General features: G+C 34.9%; 4 protein-coding genes across 4 annotated transcripts; 3 read left to right on the forward strand and 1 right to left on the reverse strand.

The window, feature by feature from the left end:
* Positions 1-1,074: 1,074 nt before the first annotated feature.
* LOC113724125 (MND1-interacting protein 1-like) lies at positions 1,075-2,460 on the reverse strand. Its single transcript, XM_072076832.1, has one exon. It carries the CDS (start codon positions 2,458-2,460, stop codon positions 1,075-1,077), a length of 1,386 nt encoding a protein of 461 aa, XP_071932933.1.
* Positions 2,461-6,777: 4,317 nt separating this feature from the next.
* Positions 6,778-7,590, forward strand: LOC113724126 (uncharacterized). The gene has a single exon (XM_027247064.1). It carries the CDS (start codon positions 6,778-6,780, stop codon positions 7,588-7,590), a length of 813 nt encoding a protein of 270 aa, XP_027102865.1.
* Positions 7,591-8,122: 532 nt separating this feature from the next.
* Positions 8,123-9,506, forward strand: LOC140035561 (uncharacterized). The gene is made up of 3 exons (XM_072076833.1): positions 8,123-8,231; positions 8,759-8,949; positions 9,084-9,506. Exons 1-3 carry the CDS (start codon positions 8,123-8,125, stop codon positions 9,504-9,506), a joined length of 723 nt encoding a protein of 240 aa, XP_071932934.1.
* Positions 9,507-9,686: 180 nt separating this feature from the next.
* On the forward strand, positions 9,687-10,796 carry LOC140035562 (uncharacterized). Its single transcript, XM_072076834.1, has 3 exons — positions 9,687-9,914; positions 10,332-10,619; positions 10,731-10,796. Exons 1-3 carry the CDS (start codon positions 9,687-9,689, stop codon positions 10,794-10,796), a joined length of 582 nt encoding a protein of 193 aa, XP_071932935.1.
* Positions 10,797-16,272: the final 5,476 nt, after the last annotated feature.

Raw genomic sequence — 16,272 nt, forward strand, 5'->3', positions numbered from 1 at the left:
TAAAAGTGATTTGTACGATATGTTTAACAGCATACAAGAAAGGTTCCAAATCTGACAACTTTCTCTAATTTTGGCTTATGTAGGTTTGGAAACTTGCAATGATCCCAAAAAAGTTTATTAAAATGCATTTAGAGACAAAAAAAAAAACCCATTTCATTCTTTTTTAGAGTATCAATTTAGTTGTAATATAGTGTTGCTAAGAGCCACGATAGATCACTTTATTGATGTACCCCTATTACACAAAAGGCATTAAAGATTGTAAGCAAGGCCCCAATATGATCTATTCAAGGTAAGTACTCTAAGATCTTTTCCCACCAAAAACAAAATAAAATAATTAAAAAATGTACAAGATAATCTTATTGCCACATCGGGACATAGGACTAATTGTGGTACAAAAAGTGATGAGAAATTAGGATATTCTAATCTAGAAACTTCAGAAAAGAGAAAAAATTAAACTGTTTGCTACATGCTCTTTGAGGAAAAAAATCCAGAACCTCTTTTCTTTGAGGAAAAACCAAAGTTTTCAGCTCATTTAATACTCATTTATCACATACTAATACCATTAGAGCATAAAATGTCCCTTACATGCCAAAATGTATCGATTAACACGCGTGGTGCATTGCACAAACAAAATACAAGTTTTATGTGTCATTGACAATGTTTCTTTAGATCACCTTAATTGGATGTTACATGTCAATAACCATTCATAATGAGGTCAATTGAGTTCCGCATAGTTGCCAATATATTAAACCAAGAATAAGGAGAAATTTTCTTCACTAGCCTATTATGCAGTGCAATGAAGATTATTCAACTAAACAGAAAAAGATAAAAAATCTGATTGACACCTTGAAGCGATTGTATTTCACTATTTGATACTTTCAATAGGTGTGAGTTCACAATTGACGATTATGCAAATTTTATATCACTTCTATAATTATATTGATGATCTTGAGAACCTAAATCTCTATAAAGATTCATCAATATGCACATGCAGATAGTGCCCATTGATCAAATTCAAACCAAACAGGATGTATCATGGAAGTACAATGCAACATAAATCACAATCAAATTAAGTCAAAGATCATCAGTAAACACAATTACCTTGGCTTTTTCTTGGGCTTGAACAATATTTTTCAACTCCACTCCCAGCTGAAGAATCTTTTCTTTCTCTTGATTAATCAAACTATTTGTCTTGCTGATATGTTTTTCTGAGTTTTCGATCTTCTTAAGGTCTTCCTTTTCCTTTTTCATAGCCAGTTTCATATTCTTCTTTGATTCTGATTCATTCAACTCAATGCTGGTAAGCTCAGCTCGAAGTCTAAGATTTTCAGCCTGAACTTTTCCCAATTGTTCATATAGCCTGTCGATCTGATCCATTGTGGTTCTTTGAGCATTTTCTTTCTTTAATATCATTTTAGACATAGAAGTTGCGAGTTCCTCTTTCTCCTTAGCCAATTGCTCTCTCTTTTCTTTTTCTAAACTTAGCATAATTAACTCATGAGAGTGACTAACCAAACTTGCTCTCGATTCCCTTCTTTTATTCAGAGCCCAATTTTTTCTATCTTCCACTTGTTGCTCCAGACTTCGTATGAGTTCTTCCAAGCTGAAAATAATTTCATGTTTTTGCTCTTCGGAACAATTTCTTAGTCTTGTTTCATCACATAACCCCTGAAACCCTTCAAATGGATTAGAAATCTGATCAAACTCAAAATCTTCCAAGGAGATTTGACCTTGTTCTTGTGGACTGGCAGTAGAAGTAGCATTCTTTTCTGATTGACTTGCCAACTCTGGGGTATAAGTAAGACCAGTCAATCTCTTCAATGCAAGAGCATTTTCTTTCAAAAATGCATCAAAATCAAATTGATTAGCTCCTGAAACTTCACTAGAAGAAGAAGCTTCAACTCTATCAGGAGCAAGAGATTGATTAGTTTTCTCAATAGCAAGCAACTTGCTTGACAAAATCTGCTGCATAGCACTAGACTTCGACAAACCAGGGCGCTGTCTTTCCACTAAGTTAACCAAATCTTGTACCCAAAACTCGATCAATTCGGCCAATGTTTTAAAAATGGGTTCTTGTTCTTCATTAAAAATGACTTTACCATTTTCTTGGCGAGAACTATTGATTAAAGTCAATGTACTTTTCATGATACTTCTTCGGATGTCCGGTTCACCAAATATATACCCTGCTCTCAAAAGTGCCCCTTCAATGGTTTGAGTATCATATCCCATTTTTGACATAATTAGGCATGCTTCTTCATATGCGCTTTCAATTTTAAGGTACAGTAATTTTTCTACCTGCTTGTCTTCAGTGTGCTTAGCATCACATTTGTCCCCTTCTTTCTCATGTCCCAATTCAGATTTGATAACTGAGATATCTATTTGCTTGTTGTTTTCTTTGGATTTATGAGGATTCGATTTCTCCTTTTTCTTCTTGTGCTTTCCTTTCCTAGAGCCAGCCATCAATGCAGATTAAGCTGCAAGAAGAAAAATGAAAGGGCCACAACATTCATTAGTTCCAATAATATGTATGATGTTATCGAAGAATAAGGAAAAAGCTAAAAGAGAAAGAATTATGCATTAAAATTAACATGACAATAATGTTACCGCATATTAGAAATCAGGTCTGACATTATCTTAAGTTCACAAGACAATACCAAATAATAAAAAACGATTTCCTTCTTATTCTTCACAACCTTCTGTTATCTAATTTTAAGTAAGTGCACTTATTAAGTCTGCATATAGAGAATCAATATATGTTATTATAACTCTTTCAAGGAACAAAAATATTCAAAGTAATAATAATAATACAACTTTGATAACCCTTTAAGGAAAAAGAATCAAAAACTATTTTACTTTTGATTTTGGTTCATTTCCTTTTTTTTTCATTGGGTTGCTTTTAATTAGAATTTCCAAAAAAAATTTGGAACAAGAAAGAATCTAACTAGTCAATGAGTCTAAATGCAATATACAAAAATGACAATGAGATTCAAGTGAAACGCAAAGAAGATGATCACCTCGTGATTCACGTTAAAATGTGGAAGAAAACTGAACAGTTGTCGGTTGTCACAAAAGAAAAATGGAGATATTTGTAAAAAAAATTAATGTCTAGAGATTGGGCGAGAAAGAGAGACTTAAGTCAATTTGAGTTAACAAATCAAAGCAATGGCTTTTTGGAAATTGAGAAGAGTGAGTGAAAGAGAGAGTGATGAGCAAGATTGAAATTTCTTCTTGGAAATGGAGAAGAGTAGGTGATGAGTAAGATTGAAATGTCTCTTTCGAAATTGAGAAGAGTGAGTGAAAGAGAGTAATGTGTAGGATTCAAATGTCTTTTTGGAAATTAAGAAGAGTGAGTGAAAGAGAAAGTGATGAGTCAATTTGAACAGAATAAGTGAAGGAGGGTAGGATAATTGTTAGATACCAATATCCAAATAATCCTTGGTCATTATTTGGCCTACAATACAAAGTTTAACAATATAAGACACTTAATTTTGACTGATGAGTGTGAACGATAATTGAATGCAAAATTTTTCTTATGAACATTCACATGTTAATTGTGATTAATTACAAGATTTTCTCATTTGACTTGAATTTTGCAAAGCTAATTATGGCAAGTGATTATAGAGAATAATCAAAACCAACTAAAGCTACATTTATTGATTTGAGGGATTTTGCTATTTAGGTTATTAAAATATTTGAAATGAAAGTGTACAAATAATCAAAAACATAAAAAACTGATAACTCAAAATCAAAATCTGTAATTTGGTGAAATAATAAACAGGTATAAGTCCTAAAGTATATTACATCATTCAAGAACAATTTCATTGATAACTATTCAGGAGAGAGGTTGAATAAGAAAGTGAGAGAATAGGTATCAACCAAGAAATTAAGTAAAAGAATTTTTTTCGGGCATTAAAAGAAGTGTTGGAGGATGAGAATTAGTATTATGTCACAGAAGAAAAGGAATTTTATATATAAATTCAAGTCAAAAATCTTAGTATTAAAGATAATGATGAACTATTATTTGGACTTCATATTTAATACCCCTTTCCCAACTACAAATATCTATAAAGCCCTGAAACATAAAACCGCTTAAGAGAATTCTTGTCAGACAAAATATAATCTCACACAATTAAGAGTGAGAAGGGTTGAGTGAGAAAGTGAGAGAATAAGTATCAAACAAGAAATGAAGTAAAAGAATATTTTTGGGAATCAAAAGAAGTGATGGAGGATGAGAATTAGTTTTAGGCCGCAGGAGAAAAAGAATTTTTTATATATAATTGCAAGTCAAAAATCTTATTATTAACGATAAGGATGAACTATTATTTGGCCTTCATATTTAATACCCTTTTCTCACCTTTGAGATATTTATTAAGCCCTGAAACGTAAAATCGCTTAAGAAAATTCTTGTCAGACAAAATATAATCTCATAAAAAAATCCCTTATGCAAAATTATTTTCATACAAAAAATTAATCCTATAAAAAAAATCCCTTATTCTTGTGATCACAAAATTTGACCATAGTCCTTTGCACAATAATTTAGGGAAAATATGTCTAATAGTCCTACAACTTTTATCAATGATTTTATTTGGTGCCTCGATTTTAAAAAGTATATTAGATTTCTCAAGCAATAAATTTGGCTATAAATGGTTTGTCCAAGCCAAATCTAAGCATTATAATTGTCACTTTGCCGCTCTTGAGCTCTAAGTTATAAATGTCTCTTTTCCTTCTCTAAGTTTAAAATAAAGTATATTAGCCCTTGTTAAATATTAATAATTGACTAGTTTGACTGACAAAAGATTGTAACATGTCCTTCATACGATTTACATAAAGTAGACAAAAAAAGAATGAAACACTCCTCTTTGATAAATAACAAACTTAATATTACTTTTAGCATACAGAACTTTGCTGACTCTTATTTATGGCTATCATTCATCATCATTATTAGTACTTGATTTAAGGTCTTGTAAACCTGAAATAATATACATAAAAATAAGCATTAATCCAATAGGAATAAAAAATATATTTCCAAAAATAAATGAAAGATAACTTATTTGCTTTAATAATTTATTATTTATTTTTAGTCAACACCATTGAGAATATGATAAATTTTGACAATATGAGAAAAAGATAAACATAAATAGGTACTCCCACTTATTTCTTCTATATTTGGATTTTTTTTAGGTTGCATAAATGCTACATTGTTTAATCTTTTTCCAGTAAGTTTTGTCGTCAAAATATAAATAATTTGGTTAATCAGATAATAAAACAATAGTATTCATAACAATATGTTGGAAACCAATATGCCGACAACAACTCAATAGTCATCCAAACAACTAAAGCAGAACCTTTCTTTTACTACTTTGTGAAGTTGGGGAAGAGCCACTATAACACCAAAGGTATTGTCAAAGAAGGTGCCATACAATTTTTTTTTCTTTTTAGCTGCCATACAAAATTACCAATGAAGGCATCTAGTACAAACAACTTAAAGAGATAGCTTGGTCAGACTCAAAATTAATTGGCCTATTACAAATGTGTATTACCAAAAGAGCATAATGAACCCACAGGATACATAGAATTAGGCCATAGGAAAATTTAAGCTCCATGCAGGATCTGAAGGATAGCTTCAGGAAAAGGGTTTAGTTTCTTACACTTTCTGAACCTAAGATATTGCATGATAGCTTAAGGCAGCATGAAACAAACTTGAAGCAGATATGCACAATTTTGCTGATGATCAGCTTCTGCAAGAAGAAGACAAATACCACCGTTCTTGCGGCTGCATGGATGTCCAATTATACATAAAGTAGAGATGGGTTCTCTGGCGGGCCCTTGGTGTACAGACGTTACACTTTTTTTCTTTTAATAAGAAAATTCTAGTAAATTTACAACGCATTTTTATGGAAAGAAGAATCATGCCAAATGTTCAAAGACAAGATTAGTTCATAACCAATAATATCAAACTTCAACGGTAATAAAAGTAAAATAAGTGATTACAAAGTTTCATTAATAAAATTCAACAAAATTTGATTTGTATTTCATGCAAAAGTGTTAATTGCCAGCAGTGATACATATCTCCCTTGCATGGATAATGCATATTCTAAACTTGAATTCTTCTTCTTTTCCTTTTTCTTTTTTTTTTAAGTAGAAAATATTGAATTCAAAATCTTTTACTTAAAGTTTTTCTTTCTGTAGCGATGCATTCTTTTGCGCTCTTCTATTTTTATATATTTCTCTCTCTAAAGTGAGAGCATCTCTCTCTAAAATTGAGAGCTTCCCTCCTCAGTGTATGAGCTAACACTTTCGAACACCTTTTTACACCTTTTTCCACTGTCCGTACCAATGCCCGCCTAGTTTTTCAAAACTTTTCAAACCTCAAGAACACTGAGAGCGAAAATCAGCTGGTCTGAAAGTGGAATTTTCCAAAGGAGTCAGACAGAGGAAGCGTGAGGAGTCCAGCAAGTCTGGAAGAAGATCCAGCTCTCTTATGGCCAATAGCAAAAACCATCTTCATCTCCTTCCACTCTTTTTTTTTCACTTCATTGTCTTTATCACTTCGTTTTCTGCTTTGTATCCACCTAACAAGGGTAGCAGTAGGTGTCTGTGGTATGCATCCATACTTTGAATATCCAGAACTCTATTTGAGAAAAAAGGTCTAGTCTTTTAGTTTTTTTAACTTGTGCTTTGAGTTTGCCGTGTTTTTTTATCTCTTGTAAACACAGGTGAAAAGGTTGTTTGTTCATCCTGAGCTAGTACTAGGAACACTGTAGGGTCTGGGGGAAGATGGAGGACGAGCTAGCAATGGCGTTGCGAAGGTTTGAGTTATCAGATAAGGAAGTGGGTGGGATAGATCTAAGTCATGATGATGTAGAACAGAGCGTCCAAGATTGCAGAGGAACTTTGGTAGGCCGCATTATGGGAGAAAAGATAGCAAACTTCACTTGGGTAAAACAGTTCACTAACCATGTCTGGGGTTATCCCAGGAATTTGCGAGTCACTGAGATTGGCCCAAATGTGTTTCAATTTCAGTTTGAAAGAGAGGAAGATAAGGAAAAAGTAATGGCAGGAGCTCCGTGGATCTTAGATAATCAGGTGCTAGTTATAAGGGAGTGGTGTGTAGGATTTGAAAAAAAAGTTGAGTGCTTTAGATTTGTAAGTTTCTGGATCCAAATTTGGAATCTTCCAGTACACTGGATGAGCAAGGAGGCAAGTAAGAAAATTGGGGGGATGTTTAGGAATGTGAGGGAGGTCATTTTACCACCCGGGGATGGAAAGAAAGAGAGGCATATGAAAATATTTGCAGAAGTAGATTTGCACCAGCCATTGGTCAGAGGAACAGCAGTGAGACTACATGGAAAGATGGAATGGATTGAATTTCAGTACGAACGCTGCCCAGATTTTTGTTATAAGTGCGGTATCATAGGACATGGAGATAAAAATTGTAGAATGGAAATAAGGGACAACCAATCTTGTAGGGAAGCACAGTTTGGACTATGGATGAGAGCAGGGAATATAATGGCATCTCCACTTAGGGGCGAATCTGGGAAACACATGCATTATAAGAGACAATCAAAAGTACTGAATGAAGTTGGCTAAGGAGGGAAGGAGGATGGAATAGGTGAGAGAGCAGGTCAACAGTAGGAGATGAGACAGAAAGCAGAGGAAGGGGGCAAGGTGGGGAGGGAAATACAGGAATAGGTAGGCAAGAGGGAGAGTGGGAAAATGCTTTAGTTATTAGTGATAAGGGAAAGAAAACAAGGGAGACAAGGACGGAAGAGGAAAGGAGGGGAGCTCAGGTCACTGGAAAGGAAACTCAAGCGCAAGAGGAAGAGAAAATGACAAGGGAAGTGGAAGGCCACATGGATTTCGAAATGCAGGGAGGCGAAGTGGGTGATGAAATAAAGGAATAGCCAGATAATAAGGAGAATGTATAGGAGGTAGGCGTAGGGGAATGCCAGGAACTAATGATTCTTCTAGTTTCGGTGAAGGTGGAAGACAAACGAAAGATGCAAAAAGGGTTCCATAGGCTTAAAAGAACACCACTGGGAGAGATAAAAAAGAATAATCATGTGGGAGAACAGGGGAGAAAAAGAAAAAAAAACCTACGGTTAATGAGGAGGGAGAGATAATGGAGGAGGATGGAGGGGAAGAAGGAGATCAGGAACAAGGAAGAAGGATGAGCCAGAAGAAGACCAAACTGAGGGAACTGAAGGCAATCCCGTTAAAGCCTCCACATTGTAAATGAAAGTTTTGGTGTGAAATTGTCGAGGTGTGGGAGGACCCTTGACAATTCCCCAACTAAAGGAGGTGATAAATCTCCACTTTCCAAGTGTTGTCTTTTTGGCTGAAACAAAGAATCATAAAACAGTCATAGAAAAGATCCAAAAACAAATAAAGTTCGACAATTGCTGTGTGGTTAACTCTAATGGTAAAGCAGGGGGACTTGCAATGATGTGGAAGGAAGATATTGAAGTGATAGGTATCGACTAGGGGACCTTTTTCACAGGAATGAAAATGAAAGAAAGTGAGTTTAGTTGTGAATGGTGGCTGGTGGAAATTTATGCGAGCACAGATGAAAACATAAGAAAGGAGCAGTGGAGAACGATAGAGCAAAAAAAGAGGGAGTGGGGGGAACATTGGGTATTGGTAGGGGATTTTAATGATTTAAGATCTGGGGAGGAAAAATAGGGAGGGAGGAGAAGACATGAGAGTAGCCTTAAGGAGTTTAATAGGTTTATAAAGGAAAATGAACTGGTTGATTTAGACTTTGAGGGGAAACCATGGACATGGTGCAATCAGTGGGAAGGTGAGGGAGAAGTAAAAGAAAGATTGGATAGGTGTTTGGCTAGTGTCAAATGGTACCAAACATTTGATAGAGCTTGCTGCAATCATATAGAAAATGAAGCATCAGACCATAGTATGCTGATTATGGACCTAAACCCCAACCAGAAGAAGGTAAAAAGAAGATTCTATTTTGATCAGCGTTGGGCCAGGAATGAAGAAACCAAAGGAGTGATTGAAAGAGCCTGGGGGTCAGAACATAAAGGATCAAGGATGTTTAAGATAACAAAAAAGATTAAGGAATGCAGAATGGCTTTACTAACATGGAAAAGGAAAAACAACATGAATTCAGGGAAAAGGATTCAGGCAATAAAGGAGAGGATTCAGGAGTTAAAGGACAGCAATACCGTGGGAAAAAGGACCAGTTGGTGGAATTGAAGTTGCAATTAAGTAAGGCATATCAAGAGGAGGAATTATACTGGAGCCAAAAGGCAAGGACAAGATGGTTGCAGGAAGGAGACAAAAACACAGTTTTCTTCCATACGAGTGCTATGAATGCAAGGAAACAAAGGCAAATCACATATTTGCAAAAGGAAAATGGACAATGGTGCACAAACGAGCAGGAAGTAATGGAGGAAATTTGTGGATACTATAAACAACTGCTAACCTCTGGAGAAGCTGACCAGATAGAGGAAACACTACGGGGAGTTCCCAATACTATATCACGATAGATGAATGAACACCTGATCCGACCTGTGGGTGAACAAGAAATTCACAAAGATTTGTTTTCCATGCATCCAAACAAATCACCTGGGATAGATGGTATGTCTCCTCTCTTTTTCCAAAAATACTAGAATATTGTTAGACTAGATGTGGTGAATGCTGTCACTAGTTTCTTTCACTTTGGTAACATGCTTAAGGTGGTTAATGAAACTTTGATTACTTTGATCCCTAAGGTGGAACATCCCATCAATTTGAATCAGTACAGACCTATAAGCTTGTGCAACACCTTGTATAAAATCATTTCAAAAGTGCTTGCTAATAGACTCAAAGTTGTCCTGAATAAATGCATTAGTGAGTCTCAGTCTGCTTTTGTGCCAGGAAGACAAATAGTGGATAATGTTCTCATTGCTCATGAAGTGATGCATTTCTTGAAAAATAAAAGAAAAGGAAAGACAGGTTTCATGGCCATTAAACTTGATATGTCGAAAGCATATGATAGGGTGGAATGAAAATTCATAGGAAGAATAATGATGCATATGGGTTTCTGCCCTATCTTTGTTAGGTGGATCATGGCTTGCATTTCTTCCGTGTCTTATTCCTTCAATCTTAATGGTACTAAGGTGGGATATATTAATTCTAGTAGAGGTTTGAGACAAGGAGATCCCCTCTCCTCTTACCTCTTCTTAATCTACACAGAAAGTCTATCCCATTTGATACACACAAAAGTTGAAAATAATCTGGTCACAAGAGTCTAAGTGAGCAAGAATAGTCCATAGATATCTCATCTATTTTTTGCAGAAGATTCACTGATTTGCTACAAGGCAACATTACAGGAGGCAAAGCAAGTGAAAGAAATGCTGCAAATATATGCAATATCTTCAGGACAGCTAGTGAACTTTGAGAAGTCTGCTGTGTACTTTAGCAGGAACATCCCAAAGACAAGAAGAGCAGAAATCTATCAAGAGTTGGAGAGCTTAAAGGAGGCAACAAATGGAAGATATCTGGGGCTACCAATGGCAATAGGAAGGACAAAGAACCAAGTGTTTGGTTACATTAAAAGTGCAGTCATCAAGAGGCTGAAAGGTTGGACAAACAAAATGTTGAGTATGGCAGGAAAAGAGGTACTTATAAAGTCGGTAATACTTGCAATGCCAAACTATGTAATGGCCTGCTTCAAACTTCCAAAAGGACTGTGTGATGAAATTTGCAAGAGTATTGCCAACTTTTGGTAGGGAGATAATGAGAAGGAGAAGAAGCTCCACTGGATTAACTGGACGAAACTTGCTGAAGTGAAATGAAATGGGGGGTTGGGATTCAGGGACTTGGAAGCTTTTAACAAAGCCTTGCTAAGCAACTCTGGAGAATCCTTAGCTCTCTAGATTTGCTTATGAGCAAAGTACTAAGAGGCAAGTATCTAACAGATATTCAGTTCCTGGATAAGCATCCTCCAACCTCAGCTTCTTGGTCATGGAAAAGCATACATAGTGCGTGGAGTTTGTTAGAGGATGGGCTGTGGAAGAGAATAGGGGATGGAACACAGGTGTGTATTTGGAAGGACAAGTGGGTGATGGGGTCCGAGACAGGAAGGCCTGCAACAATTTGCCCCACAAATTGCCAACTACAAATAGTCAGCCAACTAATATGCGAAGGCAGATGGAATACAGAAATATTGTAGACTGTCTTCAATCAAGCAGATAGGGAGCGAATAACAAGCATGTCTCTTAGCATGTTCAAACATCCGAATAGGTTTTATTGGAAGTTTGCAAAATCTGGAACTTATACAGTCAAGTCAGGCAACGTAAAGGCAGTGCAGGCTAGCAATAAAATTAAAAGAAGACTGAAACTAGAAGGAGAGATGAGCTGGGAGATAAGGAAGCATACTGTCTGGAAACAACTCTGGAATTTAAACCTTAAGCACAAGATCAAACACTTTATCTGGAAGTACTTACAGAATGGAGTTGCGGTGAAAAAAGCTATCTACAAAAGGACTGGAAGAGGGGATATGATATGTCCCGTATGTGGGGATGGAGTAGAAACAGCTGAACATATGCTCTTCACATGTCCAAGAGCCCAATTCGTGAGAAAATTAGAAACAGTCAGATAGGAGGGGCTGAGAGAATTATAGGGCAATCTGTGGAGATGGTGGGAGGCAATGGCTCAGACAGGATCAAAGGATTATGGGATAGAGCACATAAGTCTAACAGCAAATATCATATAGAACATATGGAAAGCAAGAAATAAGGTGGCTTTTGAACAAAAAAGGAACGATGCACAGGAGACAATCCTGAGAGCACAACAAGAATGGCAGGAGTATGAGGAGATGGGGCAGCAGGAGGAGGCGAACAAAAAGAATGTAAGAGCTATGAGCCAAGGGGAACAAGGAAAGCGAGTTGTGGTAGAAGGGCTTATTAGAATTGGTACAGATGCAGCAATTAGTGCTAGGATGATATGAACAGGAAAGGGAATTGTGGCAAGACACTGGACAGGCGAGCTTATTAGAGCAAGGGGAGTTGTAAAGCAGAAGAAGGGTGAAGCTCTAATGGAAGAAACACTAACTATTAGATTAGCTCTCCAAATGGCACGTGAAGTAGGCTAGAGAAAGATAGCCATCTTCTCAGACTGTAAAATGGCTACAGACTATATTAATGGCAACAATGTACAAGATGGCAATCTAGCAAACATCTTGGAAGACATTGTGGATCTGATTTATGTTTTTGACTACTGCACTATAACTTGGGTGCCTCGATCCTTTAATACAGCAAGTCATAAGCTAGCATGTTTTGCTTCAAAGCTAGTTAATGATGTATTTTGGGTAGATCAATTCCCAAACTGGTTAAAAGAGGCCAATAGATTAGATGAAAGGGCTTATGCTCATTTTGTAAGTAATTCTTGTATGATCAAGTGTTAATATCTATAAAGTTGTTATCCTTTGTGGAAAAAAAGGAAAAAAAAAACTTAAAGTTTTTCTCATCTTATGATCCAATCTAACTCTCCCCTCAAAACTTCAGTTCATTGATAGCCAAAAAAACGTCTCTCTCTCTGTCTCTCTCTCTCTCTCTCTCTCTCTCTCTCGACACACACACACACACACACATATATATATACACGTATATGTATGTATGTATATGTATATGTATATAACAAATGACTCAAGAATGAAGTTAAGATCCTGGTAAGTGCTAGTAGATTCTTTCTAAACCCCATCACGTCTCTCACAACCACTAAGTATTAATTTAAGGCCACATATTAATGTTTTGACTGAATTATTGTAATTTATTTTTCTGGATTTTGTGCATATCTTCTTTTTTTTTACCGCATGAATGCATGTTGGAGGAGTTAAATTTAATATTCAAACAAGTCTTGATCCATAAAATATAATGAACCTTGAAAGCAGTATAGAATACATATATAACACCTCCCAAAAACTAACAAGTATTTTATCTTAAACCACTGTCATAAAACAATTGGAGTTCACTTCCCTTCCGAGTCATCACTTGGCACACTGATTTTACTCTGCCTCAACTAGCAGTCTATTTGCGACGCCTTTATTAGTTTTCTTTGATTTTGTCATTACGAGTATTAATTAGACTGAGGAAAATGGCTGGCAAGAGTTGAATCAGTACTTAAATATGGAAACCAAATAGAAAAAGATAAATGAAAATCTCTATTTATTTAAACAATTGTTGCCTCAGAAAGCACAGTAGTTGTGCTCCTAACGTCTATTCTTCTTCTTCTCCAAATGGTGACAAATGAAAATTTTCCAGGGCATGTAAAGAATCGGTCATTCCATTGCTTCTCCATATTGATTTTTTGAAAATTCTCTCGATGTAATTATTTCTTGATCAGTTGGATGAATGACAACTATGTAAAATTTGAATTTAAAATTCAACTTTTACACACATGTGATGAATCCAATGGTGATAGTGTATACATTGTCAGTTTATATAAGATTTACTCATAGTTTATATCTTGAAAGTTTTAGAGAAATTTCCTTGAAAGATTAAGTTGACATTTATTTAGTTAGTCCGCACATGAAACCACCACAAGTTTAACCTATGAAACTTCTGAGATCAAATTTAACCTATGAAAATTTGTCAATGCCCTGTGACATTTTAGAAAACTTGCCACCACTAGTTTGTACGTAAATAAGACTGAACAGATAGATAAACAGGGAAAAGAATATAATGTTACTCCTCGCTAATATGTTAATTATTTGAATGAGCACACAAAAGTAAGTGAGCTAATGTATTAAATACTAATCTTTTTGTATTACCAAACAATCTTTATACGTCAATGCTCATGTGTTACAAATATGGAACCTTATAGTATATTTCAATATTAACCAAAAGCCTTAACAACCACTAGTGTAAAGTGTAAACTAAACTAGGCAGCCATTGCTGAAATTACCAGTTCTATGTATATAATTATTCTTCAGCTTTTTGGCCATTAAAAGATGCCAGCCTATCTGCTTGGATAGGCCACTTTGTTCTACTTTTGTTCCATCTTCAAAACTTTCATGGAACACAAACGTTGAATGGCGCTGCAATGTAAGACCCATATACAACTGTTACTGATTTCTATGTCAAATATTACATATAATAATTAAAAAAAACTTTCACAAGAAATCATATTCATAAAAAAAATTATTAAACTTGAAAAAAATTTGTTTTTTTCGTGTAAATGCCTCACAGAAATGTATAATAATTGGTTGGCTTTCTCTTTTTTTTTTTTGGTGGTTGGCTTTCTGTCTAACTCTGCCAAGCTGTCTTAATAGCCCAATTAAGTTACAGTTCACGAAAACAAAACAAAAAAAAAAGGTTGAATTTCATTGAGAAATAGAGAGTCAGCGAAGCAGCTCAACAGTTCATTAGTAGCTAGTAACGTGTGGAAGAATCGAATCGCAGTCGTCGCCGGTGTCATGTAGGCAAGGTTTGAATAAAGGATACAAGCTTGTTTGAAAAAGCATTTATGTATATACTCTTGATTTTTACATGTTAATTTTGATTAATTAATAATTAGTCAAAATGTATTATTAACACCTGATCGATGCATGTGTTTCGCAACTTTTTAGATCTAATCTCATTCAATAGTGCCTTGCCCCACTTGAAGGGTTGAAGTCAACCCTCCAAACGGTCCGCCATGTACCTGGTGAATATACATTAGTGGCTTAAATGCTTGACCCTCAAGTTTTAGGCAATGTTTTAAAAACCGGACCGTTAATCGAACCGGTGAAGTGAAAGGGTCGAGGTTCAACCGGTCGGACCGGTTCAACCTCGGTTCAATGAATTTTTTAAAAAATAATTTATATAAATATATATGTGCACAAAATAAGACATGTAATGGATAATTTAATACTTTATATGATGAAAAGTTTACTATTTTTGAATAACTTGGATTTTTAAAAATAAATTTTTTAAATTATAAGTTAAAACAAATAAATTTCATCTCAATTTCAATTATATCTACCAAAAAAATCTTAAATATAATCCAAAAATATCACAATATTTGAAATTATACAAAATTCACGTCTATGAAATTTAGACATTGTGAACTTAAATTTTAATTTACATTTTGGAATTTAAATTTACAATTTAAAAAAGAAAGTTTGGAGTTCGAAGAAAATCAAGAGAATTGAAAATAGAAATGCAAATTTGATAAGAAACAAAAAATGAGATAAAAGTGAGTGGTTGTGGTATTAAATAAATTGGGTTAAAGAAAAATAATTCTTTTTTAACTTTTTTAAATTTAATGGACAAAAACAAAATTAAAATATGGAAGAAAACATCAATAAATTAAAAATAAAGAGATTTGATTAAAAAATGAGTGGCAAAATAAAAGATGATAGAGAGAGAGTGTGTGTGTGTGTGTGTTGAAGATTAAAAAGAAAGAGTCATGAAAGGATGATATTTTGTAAAAAAAATGGAACAAAAGAAATATGAGTGTTTGTTTTATATAAATAAGTTACCAAAAAAACTAATAAGATGTGATAGTGCAATGGTTACTACATTGGTCTTCTATTATAAAGGTCTTGAGTTCGAATCTTGATAACTACATTTTGCAAAAAAAAAAAAAAAAAGAAAAAAAAAAAAAAAGGAAAACTCAAAAACCGGAAATAACCGGTTCAAATCCGGTTCAGCGGGTTTCGCGGTCCGACCGGTTTTTGACCGGTTTCTTGACAAAGTCAAACCTGGCAGTGAACCGGACCGGAGCCATGGCCGGTTCGCGGTTCAACCGGTCGAACCGGCCGGTCCGGTCCGGTTTTCAAAACACTGGTTTTAGGATACCTCATTTGTCCCCTCATGTTTGTGTTTGAGTTTTACTCAACACCAGCAATTTTTTACTGTAGATGGATCGTTTGCCATTCATGCAATTGATTGATCCTCCATCTTGCTTTAATATGTGTATTTGTAAACTTTTAAATTCATACATCTTTCAAGTGCAAATATTGTAAATCTTTTGTGTATACAAGTTGTGACCAATTCAATTGTTAAAGTTGACATATAGGGGATTAGATTATGTTGTCGTAATGAATAAGAAAAGGAGTTGCTTTTGCATTTAAGCGGGGAGGTAGCTTTCTTGTTTAAGCCAAATAACAATGAATTTCAATGCAAATGTGTGTTTCTAATGATTTTGACTTGCAAGGTTCGTATGGCTTTTGAGTTTTCTAGGAGCAAAAACATACTTTTCAAAGTCAAAAAAACAAACTTATGGCGATGACATGAGAAAATTGTACTATAGATTAAGCTTAGGAATAAAATTCTTTCAAGTTATCAA

This window comes from Coffea arabica, chromosome 2c (assembly GCF_036785885.1).
Source record: "Coffea arabica cultivar ET-39 chromosome 2c, Coffea Arabica ET-39 HiFi, whole genome shotgun sequence".
Lineage (NCBI taxonomy): Eukaryota > Viridiplantae > Streptophyta > Magnoliopsida > Gentianales > Rubiaceae > Coffea > Coffea arabica.

What these genes read in the sequence shown, in the direction of transcription:
- LOC140035561 (XM_072076833.1), top strand. Translation starts at nt 8,123, where the DNA reads ATGGAGGAGGATGGAGGGGAAGAAGGAGATCAGGAACAAGGAAGAAGG. An exon ending in CCCGTTAAAGCCTCCACATT is followed by an intron (nt 8,232 to 8,758) that starts GTAAATGAAAGT and finishes TGGTTGATTTAG; the next exon opens with ACTTTGAGGGGAAACCATGG. An exon ending in TAAACCCCAACCAGAAGAAG is followed by an intron (nt 8,950 to 9,083) that starts GTAAAAAGAAGA and finishes TAAGGAATGCAG; the next exon opens with AATGGCTTTACTAACATGGA.
- LOC113724125 (XM_072076832.1), bottom strand. Translation starts at nt 2,460, where the DNA reads ATGGCTGGCTCTAGGAAAGGAAAGCACAAGAAGAAAAAGGAGAAATCG.
- LOC140035562 (XM_072076834.1), top strand. Translation starts at nt 9,687, where the DNA reads ATGCTTAAGGTGGTTAATGAAACTTTGATTACTTTGATCCCTAAGGTG. An exon ending in ATGTTCTCATTGCTCATGAA is followed by an intron (nt 9,915 to 10,331) that starts GTGATGCATTTC and finishes GCAACATTACAG; the next exon opens with GAGGCAAAGCAAGTGAAAGA. An exon ending in TGAGTATGGCAGGAAAAGAG is followed by an intron (nt 10,620 to 10,730) that starts GTACTTATAAAG and finishes AACTTTTGGTAG; the next exon opens with GGAGATAATGAGAAGGAGAA.
- LOC113724126 (XM_027247064.1), top strand. Translation starts at nt 6,778, where the DNA reads ATGGAGGACGAGCTAGCAATGGCGTTGCGAAGGTTTGAGTTATCAGAT.